Source organism: Typha latifolia, chromosome 1, assembly GCF_019914945.1.
Source record: "Typha latifolia isolate L0001 chromosome 1, TyphaL0001v2, whole genome shotgun sequence".
NCBI lineage: Eukaryota > Viridiplantae > Streptophyta > Magnoliopsida > Poales > Typhaceae > Typha > Typha latifolia.
This window is the reverse complement of record NC_133086.1, coordinates 300,943-313,362: the sequence shown is the minus strand read 5'-3', so window position 1 is coordinate 313,362 and position 12,420 is coordinate 300,943. Positions and strand designations below refer to the sequence as shown.

The following is a 12,420-nucleotide window of genomic DNA, read 5'->3' as shown; positions in this document are numbered from 1 at the left end:
AGGAAATATAACGGGTCTATATATAGATCTACAATAGAATTAAGCAAAAAACACCCTACATAGAAAATAAACAAAAGACACCCTAAATAAATAAAAATCAGAACCAAATCCCTATAGGAGGGATCATCAACTGTCGGCGCCTCCTGCGCTGGTACACACGCCATCGCGTTCTATCAGTGATGTCCGCATCAAATACTCTATCTCCAATTTCATGCAGTGTACCTAACTACCTAACTACCCATATTAGAAAGTGAACTATTCACTTTCTTCAAAAACAGAGCTAATAATGAATCTGAAAATATTTTGATTCTTTTCAAACATTGAAAATAGGATGCTATATGTTAAAGATTGATAATTACTTATTCAATTTACTGGAACATAGATTGGATTCATTTCCCTTTACAAGATGGATGGAAATGGTACTCTCTATTCTTTTACCATTTCCTTGGAAGTAGCAAGTTTGAACTCAGATTCTCCTAACCCACTTCTTCTGAATATCAGTTTAATCTACCAATTACCATTCACAGTTGAATTTTGTAAACTAAATGGATTAGACGGCGAGATACTGGATTTGTCGTATACAATACTTCGACTGGTGCTGCCCCCAAAGACATTATAAATTCCATAATACAGAAGCACAGAAAGTTTTGTAGCTTAAATGCCATGCCCACTAATATGCTTTCGTAGACCATCGCTTAAATGACAAAGCTGCTTCCCTCCGCTCCAATTGTGCTTCTGTCTGGACCTTAGGAGCCTTGCCTTTGTATAGTGTCGTGTGATATTTAAGCCAAAGTGACTTGCACCTATACTTCACAATGAACCTATTTCCTCTCTCCATCATCTCAATGACTTGCATGGCCCGAAGAAGAAAACCACCTCTGACAAAGCAATTCAATAAGGATTCCAAGAGCTCCTGATTTAATTTCATTATGCTTGAACTATCAATCAGCTTCATTTCGCCCCATAAATCTGTTACTTCCGCATACTTCTTCCCTATATCAGTATAAACGCTTACTAGAGAATGAAAGTCCGGGCATTTGGAAACTGGAGAGCCCTCATCTTGTTCCAGCTATGAGCACCACAGCTCAAATTCTTGATTTACAGATCTCCATAAATTAGTATTTAATCTCTTCAAAAAGATGACGGGCTCCAATAGAGTCATCACAATGTAATCTGGATCGGATCGAAGATTCATAGCAGTTTGAATCAAGCTAGATGCCAGCTTGGCGAGCATCCTCTAGAAGGCTGTTATCTCTCCATGACGATTCCCTTTGCAACAGGCTTTTAGAACTGAGGAATAAGTAGAGGAACCAACTCTTATTCCATGAAATCTCATCCCATCCAGAAGATCATGTGCTTGTTCTAAGAAGAGGCCTAGGAGAAATGCATTCATTTATCACTTGAACAACTGTGGAGCTCTCGATGGAGGCCAAACATTCTTATTTTCTTGCTTTGACTAGAAATGCTGCCAATTTGCTAATTTTGTCAGATTCCAAAAATGCTCTAACATCTCTCTGTTGGGTGGAGAACCCCATGTTTCAACCTAACCAGTTCAACCTATGCATGCAACTTCTCTGATAACAGCTTGTTGCTTTTCTTGCATGGATCGACCCTGTTATCCTTGAAAAGGTAACCAATCTCCATAATTAGCTGTGCACGAGGAACACACCAGTTGCTGTTTGGGACATACGCCCAACTACTCCAGACCATGCTGCTAAAGAAAGAGATGCTTCTATCTGTATTATTCTTCTCACAATGTTTGAAGAAAGAACCGGTAACTCGTACCCTGTGAGAATAAAGAAATAAGTAAATAAGAATAAGATAATACGAGCCTCTTTCTCCAATAAATCATGTTTTCTTTTGCTTCAAATATTACCTTTTACTAAATTGTAAGCTCTATTCAGCCAGTAAGCATCACAAGTCTCAGCAAAACCAGTAATAAGTTTACGTAAAACTGATTTCTGAGGAAACCCATTCGTATGCATATGTTTCTCATAAGCCTTCCATGCATTCTCAAATCTGTGATCATCAACTGCAGTCTCCAAATCCAGAGCCATTCGAGAAAGGTCACGAGCTTGGACTACTACAGGTCCAACAAGCCACCAGCATGGCGAAGACTCAACATTGTAGAGGTAGAAAATGGAAAAGACTTTGGTATGAAATTTTCTGGCACAAAGTATTATGGCGAAGACTCAGTTGACGAGGTTCCTTGGATCCTTAACTCTGACAAGAGTGCAGCACACAAATGAACAGGGTACGAAATGGAATTAATATCTATTGACCAACATTAGTGCAAAAGATGAATCATATAGTGTTTTAATATGTAAGATTTTATATAAACTTATGTAATTGACAAGTTTATTTATCAAATATTAAAATAGAAGATTAATTTTGAAATAAAGAATTCATATATATAAATAATTTGAAGATATAGATTTGAAGATTTTTAAATTTTGAAGAATTTCAATTTAAAATATTCGAACGATTTTTTAGTCGTTACTTAAATAGTATCATAATGATTGAAATAGCATGAAAAAAATATCCAAAAATAATAGAGCAACCATCCTAAAAATAGTTCAAATATACAACATTAAAAAGGTTGTTGGAGCACACCCTAGCAATCATTTGAATTTACAAAAAAAATATTTTTGAGCCCATATTGAACACCCATTATCCAAACTGATGTGAGGAGAAAAAGAAGAATGAGAAAGGAAATAAACTTTGATAGCGACCGATTAATAAATCACGCTATAATTAATCACAAAAGTTTAGAAAAAGGAAAGGAAATCAAGAGCACCGCAGCCAAATTGATCACATTACTACAAAAGATATTCTATCCTCCTCTCTCAAGCCCTAGTGTCCTACAAGTTCCTCGCTGAGGACTTCTATCGAACATCTATAGGGCATCATTTTTTTTTTCAACACCTCACCTTAGAAAGACAATTGTACAAGATACTAAAACTTACCACGGATGCTTCATCCGACAACTCTACTGACCGCTTGCTTCTGCGCCACTCGGTGTTCTCAGCCGACATTACCCGGGAAGAATAATAGAGAAGAAGAATTATTATAAATTCTCATCTCTTTTATATCCGAGCCGTTTGAATTAGATCCGACCGTTTCGAATGGATCGGCGGCCGAAACTGTAGTTTCAGGATCCAAATTACAGAAAAGTAGAAGGCAACCTTTTCTCTTCGGCCGCTCGCATCTACATCTACATCTACAGATTAGAGCTGTGGATGGCTCCAAAATAATCAATTATTTTACTTTTTTCCCTCTTCAAAATTTAATTCCTCCATGAGAAAAGTAGAAGTCCGATACGTGGATGTCTTTTTCTTCAAAATCATATGATAAAATACAAGAATTCCTCGCTTGCAAATTTTCTAGCAACCAATTAGCTAGAATTTTGCAGGTCAGTTATTTACAAATGGATTGATATTTGTATGTACCTGTTTGCAGTTTAAATAACATCTATATTCAGTTAGTTTCTCAAAGGAAGAGAAGGGGAAGGGGGTGATCGGGGTTTATTTCAAAGGCAGCTCCTTTATTCTAGTACACTCCTAGATACAGACCTTCATAGTTGGTTGCCATACTCAACTACAAAAACAACTTACACAGTTAGCTCTCTCGGAAGAGCCATCTACAAGAACTGCCCCTCTCTCTCACTCTCTCTCTCTCTCTCCAGAGCATGCACTCCAATCACAGATTGGAATTTGCCCCCACCGTCCTACATCCTCCTTTACACCATCTCGATCACCATATCGTCCGCAGATCTCCCTCGGCCGTAGCGTTCCTCGCATTGCATCCGGCACTCCTGCTGCATCCGCCCGGACGGCTTCTCCTGGCACCGCCGTTGGCATTCCCTCAGCTTCTCTTGGGGGTCGGTTTCTTCTCCGTCTCTGCGCCTTTCTCTGTATCTCTCCTCGCATCGCGATTCGCACTCCTGTCGCTGCCCGCCGCGCTGCCTCTGGCATTGCCTCCTGCACTGCTGGTACTCCTGTTCCGGATCACTATTGATGCTCATGCTGTCTCTCTCCCCGCCACCACGCTGCCTCTCTCGCTCGTATCGCTCCCTGCACTCCATTTCGCATTGCTGCTGCTCTCGCTGCCCCCGCCGTTGCTGCTGGCAGCGTTGCCTGTTACAATACAAATTAAACATTAATTAACTCAAAATTTTAAATTAAGAAAAAGAAAGAGGCCGGCCGCGGAGTAAGCTAAATAGTTGCCTGCATTGCTGGTATTCTCGCTCTGGGTCTGCGTTTATTGTAACCATGTCATCTGATCTCCCCCGTTGGTCTCGCCGCTCGCAATCGCGCTCGCATTTCATCTGCATCTGCGGGGAGTTTTGGCTGGAACGGCAGTCGAGGCGGCACTCGCGGAGCTCCTCTTGCGGCTTTGGGTTTACCCACGCTTCCTCGTCTCTACCTTGGCCTCGACTTCCCCTCTCTCCTCCGTACTCTTGCTGGCATTCCCTCATGCATTGAGATCGCTGCTGTTGTGAGCCTTGGTACCTCTCCGAGCACTCTTGCTTGCATTCCTCCAGCCTCCGCTGCTGCTGGGGGTCGTAGGAGAGAGCAAAGGTGGAGGAGAGTAGAAGAACCGAGAGGACAAGAAAGAAAGAAGCAAAGCTTTTCCCCCTGATCGCCATTGTTATGAACTAGATAAGAGACGATGAGACAAGCGGAAGAGAAGAAGGGCCGGATTTATAAGAGGAAAAAGGTGGTGGGGTTTGGGAGGCTGAGAAACGTGGCGAGCGGTGCGGACATGCATGGCGACGAGTGGCTTTGACGTCCTCGGACGCGGCGACGAGAGGGGCGAAACTAGACAAAGTAAGTTGGGGATGGTCAGAAACGAAATTTACGTGAAAGGGGACAAACATAAGGGCACGTCGCTGAATGCATGAGTATGTGGGTAGGTGAGATTTGTCAGTTGTATTTAACGGCATCCACCTCCACTTGATTCCGTTCCAACTACATTTAACGACTCCCCAATCCCCAACAATGATTAATTTACTCACCAACGGATGGTATTCTACGTTACTACGTATGTACGTACTATGCTGGGCTTGGCCTTGAGCCTTGTCCGAATACAAATAAAGCCTACAAATATGAACAAGACTAATCGAGTCAGATGGCCCAACAATGTTTGATCCGATCCAGCAATAGTTGGGTCGAGCCTAGTTGTACTAATTTATAACGATCTAAAAGCCCACTTAGGATCCTACAGTCCTACTGCTTCTCTCACATAAATAAAAAAAAATTGCTGGACTGTCCTTCCCCCATATAAATATGTCGCTTTTTTCGTGGAGCCAACGAGAAAAGTTGCACTACTAAAATTAAGAATGTAAACCTTTTACTTTATGTGACTCTCCAACTTCGAAGATACAGTTTTAACTAAAAAAGAAAAGTATATATACACCTCATAGGTTCTAGTTTGTGGTTTCGGGGAAATATCTTTCTTTTCAACTTTTGGATACGCGGCATAAAATCATTAGATCTCCTCTTAGTGTTCCCTGTTTTAGCTTAGATTAGGTGATGAGATAACAGACATAGCAAATGGGGGCCCATTAACTATAGCCCATGGGGGGCTGCAACAAACTCGCGTATTCCCACGGTCCTCCTCGCGCTTCCCACGGTCCCACCCGTCTACTCGCACTCTCGCTCTCGGCTTCTCCCCCGAGAAGGTTCGGTGGAGATAGCCGCCTGAGTACGTGCATCAAGTTATCCGACTTGGTTCCTCACGCTTGTCCCTCTCAATTTTCCGGTGGGGATAACTGTTGGGTTTCTGGTATTGTCCCACATTCTTCTTTTTTTCTTGATTTTGAGAAATGGGTTTTGTTTAAATCAGCTCTCTCAAATGATACCAGTCTTCTCTGGGATCTTCGATTGGGAATTGTTTTGCCGTAAGCCATGAACAGTTTGCAGTTTTTGATATTAATGTATTCCTCGGTCTTTCACGTGATGGCAGAGTCCTTTTATAATCAGAGTGCTTTTGTGCAGATTAATTTGTAATCGGTGCACTTTCTTTTGTTGCTGAAATGGATCAATAGCAAGAAATAAAAATAAGTAGAATTGGGTAACGTCTTTCGATTCTTTTTGTTTATGTTCTGCACAGTTCATCACATGAGTATATGACTATGCCCTGGGTCTTTCTCCTGTTGCTGGTATAGAATAAATTGCAATAATGCTGGAAGAAATGTGCAAGGACTGGGGGTTATGACCAAGTAATTTTTCAGATGTCGAATCTGTCAAATTTCTCCAGAAAGCCCTCTAATTGTTGAATTTTGATTTGACCACCAATTTGTGGAAAGTTGATGAATCAGTAAAATAGCTAACCAAACATTTGTATGATTTGCTTTATGTTTACATAGAGCATTGTCGCCTCAGCGCTGTGTGATCAGTTTATGGTATTTATAGTAAATTAGCCATTTCCTATTAGTAAATGTTGCGAGACATTGTGCATTTTTGTGGATTATATCTCTTGATTGTTGCTTTTGTTTGAGAAAAGAATTTCAATTTTGTTGCCTGTGAGAGAGGGTTATGTTCTTTTATGGGTTTGATATACTATAAAGATGGGTCATGGGCATCTCTGGTTTCTTTCGTTTTTGTATGGAACTCTTTTGTGATGAATATCAGCAATTTCATTCTTCCCTTATGAAACCGCTTCTTTTTTTCCCTCTTGTTGTGATAGTCAGTAGTGTTTAGATGAAACTTATTTTTCACTTTTCCCCCTTAAGGATTAAGTGTAGAAAGAAAAAGTCGTTATAATCTTGTGAATCATGCAGGATAAGAACATTGGCATATTAATGGGAACGTCTGTCCAAAACGATTGGGATGAGGAATACTCAACAATTGGTGATAAGTCAGATGTAGGATTCTTGGATTTTGAGGATGATAAGTCTCTCAATAGTTTTGATCCACTGGATGAAGATCCAGTAATAATTACTATTCCATTCCCTTTTGTTGGAGGGAAACCGCAGTCTGCTCTCATTGGTGAAACATCAGTAGATTCGATCAGCATAAGAAACACCACTAGTGAACCAATAGAATTGTGGAGTGTGAGAATCTTCTCTTCAAGCCCAGAGGATAGCTATACATTGTCAATGATGAAACCTCCATCGGATGATGCTGATGAGGAAGCACACCGTGCTTTTATGGGTTCAAATTCTTTGGAAGACCACACAGTTCAGCCAGGACAGACTCACACAATTTGGCTGTCATGTAAGCCAAGGGATATTGGTCTGCATACCTCAATTGTGCATTTTGATGTGGGAAATGAGAAAATTGAGCGTGTTGCATTTCTCTTGGCAGAAGATGTAGTTTCTCAAGCTTTATTTTCTAATAGACCTTATTCCAGGCCATACTGCCAGAGAAAGAAATTTGATCATGACCAGTATGTGATAGGTTCTCGCCCAACTCGACAACATACACAAGGATTTAGGTATAAGCTTCCTAAGTATGCTATACCTCTGGACATTCGTGAAATTATTGAGCATAAAGAGATACCTGATGTGGCCCTAGAAGAACTAAACATTAATAACTATGCAAAATTTTTCAGCACTTTGGTTGTCATGGAAGAAATCCATTTGGAGGTAATCAGATCACCCTTCATAGGTTAGGCAATGGATATTATTTCCTTTCTTCTTTTACTTGCTGCTTAATTGTGAATACAATTTCTGCAGGAGGCGATGAGAGCACATGACATGGTGTGTGTTACCATGAAGAGGAGGGGCAATCAATTTTTGTCGCTTGAGATCCCTGACTTGGCTGAGAGGAGGCCTTCAATAATTTATGGGGACTATATACTTGCCCAACTTGCTACTGATGATCCAGACAGTGATATCCGCCCATATCAAGTTTGTTCTTATGTTTAAGCTTCTCTTTAATAGTTGAACTTTCATATGCGTGCCATATTGGTTGATATGATCTTATATTTTATGGGGGTTTTCCACCCAGGGATACATTCACAGAATTGAAGCTGACGAAATATTTTTGAGATTTGATAAGCTCTTTCATATGTGCCATCAAGCTGAAAACCTTTATAACGTCAGCTTCGCATACAACAGGCTGAACATGAGAAGGCTTTACCAGGCTATTCATGCTGCAGAGAATTTGGGACAGGAGCATCTATTTCCCTGTCAATCATCTTTCAGGAGAGTGATTAAGACATCTTCTTTTACACTATTGAATCCAGCTCTTAATAATGAGCAAGCACGTTCAGTTGGAATGATACTTGGTTGCAAAGGAGCTCCTCCTTATGTCATTCACGGACCACCTGGGACTGGTAAGACAATGACTTTGATAGAGGCAATACTACAGCTATACATGACCAGGAGGAAATCACGGATTCTTGTATGTGCTTCTTCAAATACCGCAGCTGACCATGTGTTGGAAAAAATCCTTGGTATGGATGGTATTGTGGTTCGAGAAAATGAAATATTTAGATTAAATGCCACGAGCCGCCCCCATGAGGATGTTAGACCGGATTTTCTTCGTTTTTGCTTCTTTAATGATATGGTTTTCCAGTGTCCTCCACTGAAAGCCTTGTTGAGGTACAAGATCATTATTTCAACCTATATGAGTGCATCCCTACTATATGGTGAGGGCATCCGTCAAGGACACTTTTCACATATTTTCCTGGATGAGGCTGGTCAAGCCTCTGAACCAGAGACTATGGTTCCTATATCAGGCTTGTGTGCAAGAGACACTGTTATTGTGTTAGCAGGAGACCCTAAGCAATTAGGACCAGTTATCTATTCAAAGGATGCAGAGAACTATGGTTTAGGCAGGTCATACTTGGAAAGGCTCTTTGAATGCAAATATTATGGATGTGGCAATGAAAACTATGTGACAAAGCTAGTGAGAAATTACCGTTGTCACCCTGCCATCTTGGAGCTCCCTTCAAAACTTTTTTACAACAGTGAATTAATTGCTTGTAAAGAAGACAACACATCATCTGTTTATGATTGCATGGACCTTCCTAACAAGTCATTTCCTGTTCTTTTTGTTGGAATTCAAGGCTGTGATGAGAGGGAGGGTAATAATCCATCATGGTTCAATAGGATTGAGGCCAGTAAAGTAGTAGAGATAATAAGAAAGTTGATGAGGAATGCTGATCTAAGTGAGGCTGATATTGGTGTTATAACTCCTTATCGACAGCAAGTTCATAAGTTAAAGAAAGCCTTGGAGTCACTTGAGATGCCAGACTTGAAGGTTGGAAGTGTCGAGCAATTTCAGGGTCAGGAAAGGCAAATCATAATTGTTTCTACTGTCAGGTCAACTGTTAAACATAATGATTTTGACAAAGTACACAATTTGGGATTCCTGAGCAACCCTAGACGGTTTAATGTTGCCATCACTCGTGCGAGATCATTGCTAATTATAGTTGGAAATCCACATATAATCACTAAGGTACTGCTCATTCCTTTCAACAGGTGTTGAATAGTTACTCTTGCATTTACTTCTAACTTTTTTATTTTTCCTGCAAGTGGGACTAACTAATCTGTTAATTTGTCAACTTTTATGCTCCCAAAATGTATTGTTTACTATTTACGTAATACACTGTTGCATACTGCACAATGTATCTGGATAAAAAACATCCACAAGACTCAGCATGTTCTCCTCATGCAGTCATGATTCATACGTGTGTTTTTCATGATACTAATGGACTGACTAAATTAGGGTTCTCTAGATGATTGCACTCATTTATGTTGAGATATGACTCAATAAATTGTTCTGAGCCTCTTATTCATATTAAGTACCAAGTACCAACAGTATATTCGGGAACTTTTATTATTATTATCATTGTTATTCATTGTCTTAAATCTGTCAACTTCTCAAGCAAAGTTTCATATGATTTAGTTTCTCATGATCTCATTTTCATCCTTTTATCGAGTAAACTGAAGCCATCTACTTTGCAGGATCCACACTGGGATAATCTTTTAAGGTATTGTGCAGATAATGGTTCTTACCAAGGATGCCCTCTTCCTCCACAAGAAAGGCATGAATATCCAGTCGATGAACTTGCTGCATATAATGACAAGCAAGACATCTCACACCCATACGCTGATGGTGAAGTAGAGTGGCACGAAGACATGCCAAACCAGCACACTAGTGAAGTCGAACATGGCCAGCACATTAGTGAAGTCAAATGTGGTGATGCGCATAACCAGTGCTCCAACCCAGTTGACCTGGATGATTATTCCTCAAAACAACCCCGTTATGAAGTTGATTGGGGTGGCCTTGAAATTCAGCCTACTGGTTGGGATGATTAGCTTTAGAATCATCCACCTTTGAGCAACTATCGATGGTGTTATGGCATTGCAATTCTTGATTCAGCGAGAAAACTTGTTTTTTTCATGATGAGACTTCACATCATCCACCTACAAATGGAAAAATTGAACCGTGCGGCATGTGGAGCTTAACTTTTAGTTGCATTTCTAAAAGTTGAAGGACCTCATTAACTTAGCATATGACTGATGATTGCTGTAGGCAGTTTTATGCTAGGTTGCATTGTTTGCTGGGTGCTGGGTGTGCTAATGAGCTACATCCATTGTTTTGCATTAGATGAACTCGTTAATGTAGCCAAGCTGCTTGATGGTTGATGTTTAGAGAGTAGGAGTAAATATTTTGGCACTTGAGCATATTCTTGTAGAATTACCAGGGGAATGAAATAGTGATACTTCTGGATGAATCAAAGGATTAATTGCTTATCCAGATTTAAGAGTACTAAGTGGCATCAGATCGTTCCTCTATTCCAAGATCGCAGTTTAGACCAGAAAAACCACCATGCAGATCATTTACAATCTTACTTTAGTTATATGACTCTCCTCTTTTGTGTGTGTCTTTATATAATCCTTAATTTATGAGTTAAGCCTTGGTTCAAATCATAAATTCACAACTTGATTCGTTAGTACAAGCAAGAACCAGAAGACGATCGATCAGATAAAATAAGCAACTAAATTAGATAAAAATTGATCTTAGATAACCACTGGCATGAAGGCGTGTACTAGTATACAATTCGAAGAATGGAGTCACAGATGATAAACTAAATTTAGTTAGATAGAATTTAATCCCAAATTGAGATTGCCATGGAATCTATACGTACCTAAACGGCTCCTGATGCTATAATAGAACTTCAATCTGTTATCTTATCAACTAATTCTTAAAGATATCATCTACCATGGAACCGGCCGATAACCATTAAAAAAAGGAGATTACACATCTAAAACCCTTTCTAAACAACCAAATCATATCATAATCCTTAATATCCCAACAACCACTCCATATTACGATCCTTTAATATCCAAACAACCACTTCTCAAGGACTAATCTAAATAACTAACTTCATGCTATAAATAGCCATCCCTCCACAACAAATCCATCAATCCATCTAAGTCTTTCTTTAGCTTAATTCCATCTCATTATAATGCCAACCAAGTGCTTAACAATGGCGGTCCTACTCCTCGTCCTCATGTCCCTCTTGAGCTCAGGCTCATCGGCACCTGCTCAAGCCAATTGTGTGCAAACTCTGCTTAATATGATGCCATGCCTGGACTACATCACAGATCACGAACCGTCTCCACCGTCGGGTTGCTGCATTAATCTCAGCAATGTGCTAGGATCACAGCCACTCTGCCTCTGCCACATCCTTAACGGCGACGTCGCAAAGCTGCTCGGCATCCAGATCGATCAGAACCGCGCTCTCGCCCTTCCCGGATTTTGTAATCTTCAAACTCCACCGATTAGCGAATGCCAAAGTATGTTCCTTTAATTCTGGATTTGCACATACATTACAATATAAATGATGAAAGTTACTGTTCTCCTACGGCTTCATCTTTTAAAAAGCAATCATTCTTTCTTTGTTGATTAACTAAACTATTCTGTTGTTGGACATTGACAGCAATGCCTGTTCCTCCGTTAACGTCCCCCAGCCAGTGAAGTGTGATTACTTCAGGTAATTTTATGTAGTTTTACTGCAATATTTACTATGTTTGCATCTCTTAACTCTAAAGATGGATAAATCCAGATGATTTTATACCCGGTACAAATCATTTTGAAATACTTCCACTGATGGATATAGTCAAGTTTCATGCCTTTCATACAGAAAGAAAGTATCTTAATGCAGGTGGGTTTGACAAAGCAGCAGCAGAAGTAATGGGAATTCTGAAGTTGTCAAATGGAAGTCAAGTCAGCAGTTTGAGTTAGATTATTTAGATATATTGGGCCTTCTACCATTAGTTTACTGCATTGTTTTAGGTTTTAAAATATGGGTCATTTGTAGATTGATGCGCAATCTCTTAAAGATGAGTGCAAATTCTTCTATTCTTTGGTTACTAGAACCTTAGTTTGTACATGATTACTTTTCATCAATAAAATTGTCAGTTTTTTTTTTATTATCAAGAGATCGGTGTTCCTTCGG

At 39.9% G+C, this 12,420-nt stretch overlaps 2 protein-coding genes and 1 pseudogene across 3 annotated transcripts; 2 read left to right on the top strand and 1 right to left on the bottom strand.

Moving 5' to 3' along the window:
- Positions 1-1,069: 1,069 nt before the first annotated feature.
- On the bottom strand, positions 1,070-3,035 carry LOC140792537 (pentatricopeptide repeat-containing protein At1g03100, mitochondrial-like; annotated as a pseudogene).
- A 2,562-nt stretch (positions 3,036-5,597) lies between these two features.
- Positions 5,598-10,727, top strand: LOC140780543 (probable RNA helicase SDE3). 2 transcript variants are annotated; one of them, XM_073126168.1, is made up of 5 exons: positions 5,598-5,787; positions 6,785-7,591; positions 7,682-7,855; positions 7,956-9,410; positions 9,957-10,727. In XM_073126168.1, exons 2-5 carry the CDS (start codon positions 6,806-6,808, stop codon positions 10,077-10,079), a joined length of 2,538 nt encoding a protein of 845 aa, XP_072982269.1. In that variant the 5' UTR covers positions 5,598-5,787; positions 6,785-6,805; the 3' UTR covers positions 10,080-10,727. The 2 variants fall into 2 exon arrangements, with proteins under 2 accessions (XP_072982269.1, XP_072982268.1); XM_073126167.1 differs by having other exon boundaries at positions 9,920-10,727.
- A 721-nt stretch (positions 10,728-11,448) lies between these two features.
- On the top strand, positions 11,449-12,206 carry LOC140792454 (non-specific lipid transfer protein GPI-anchored 5-like). The gene is made up of 3 exons (XM_073143469.1): positions 11,449-11,762; positions 11,902-11,955; positions 12,014-12,206. Exons 1-3 carry the CDS (start codon positions 11,449-11,451, stop codon positions 12,204-12,206), a joined length of 561 nt encoding a protein of 186 aa, XP_072999570.1.
- The last annotated feature ends 214 nt before the right edge of the window (positions 12,207-12,420 follow it).

Bases quoted from the DNA above. Each gene is read 5' to 3' on its own strand.
- LOC140780543 (XM_073126167.1), top strand. From the start codon at position 6,806: ATGGGAACGTCTGTCCAAAACGATTGGGATGAGGAATACTCAACAATT. The intron at 7,592-7,681 runs GTAATCAGATCA...CAATTTCTGCAG, and splicing joins TGGAAGAAATCCATTTGGAG to GAGGCGATGAGAGCACATGA. The intron at 7,856-7,955 runs GTTTGTTCTTAT...TTTTCCACCCAG, and splicing joins GTGATATCCGCCCATATCAA to GGATACATTCACAGAATTGA.
- LOC140792454 (XM_073143469.1), top strand. From the start codon at position 11,449: ATGGCGGTCCTACTCCTCGTCCTCATGTCCCTCTTGAGCTCAGGCTCA. The intron at 11,763-11,901 runs GTTCCTTTAATT...GGACATTGACAG, and splicing joins ATTAGCGAATGCCAAAGTAT to CAATGCCTGTTCCTCCGTTA. The intron at 11,956-12,013 runs GTAATTTTATGT...TTAACTCTAAAG, and splicing joins GTGAAGTGTGATTACTTCAG to ATGGATAAATCCAGATGATT.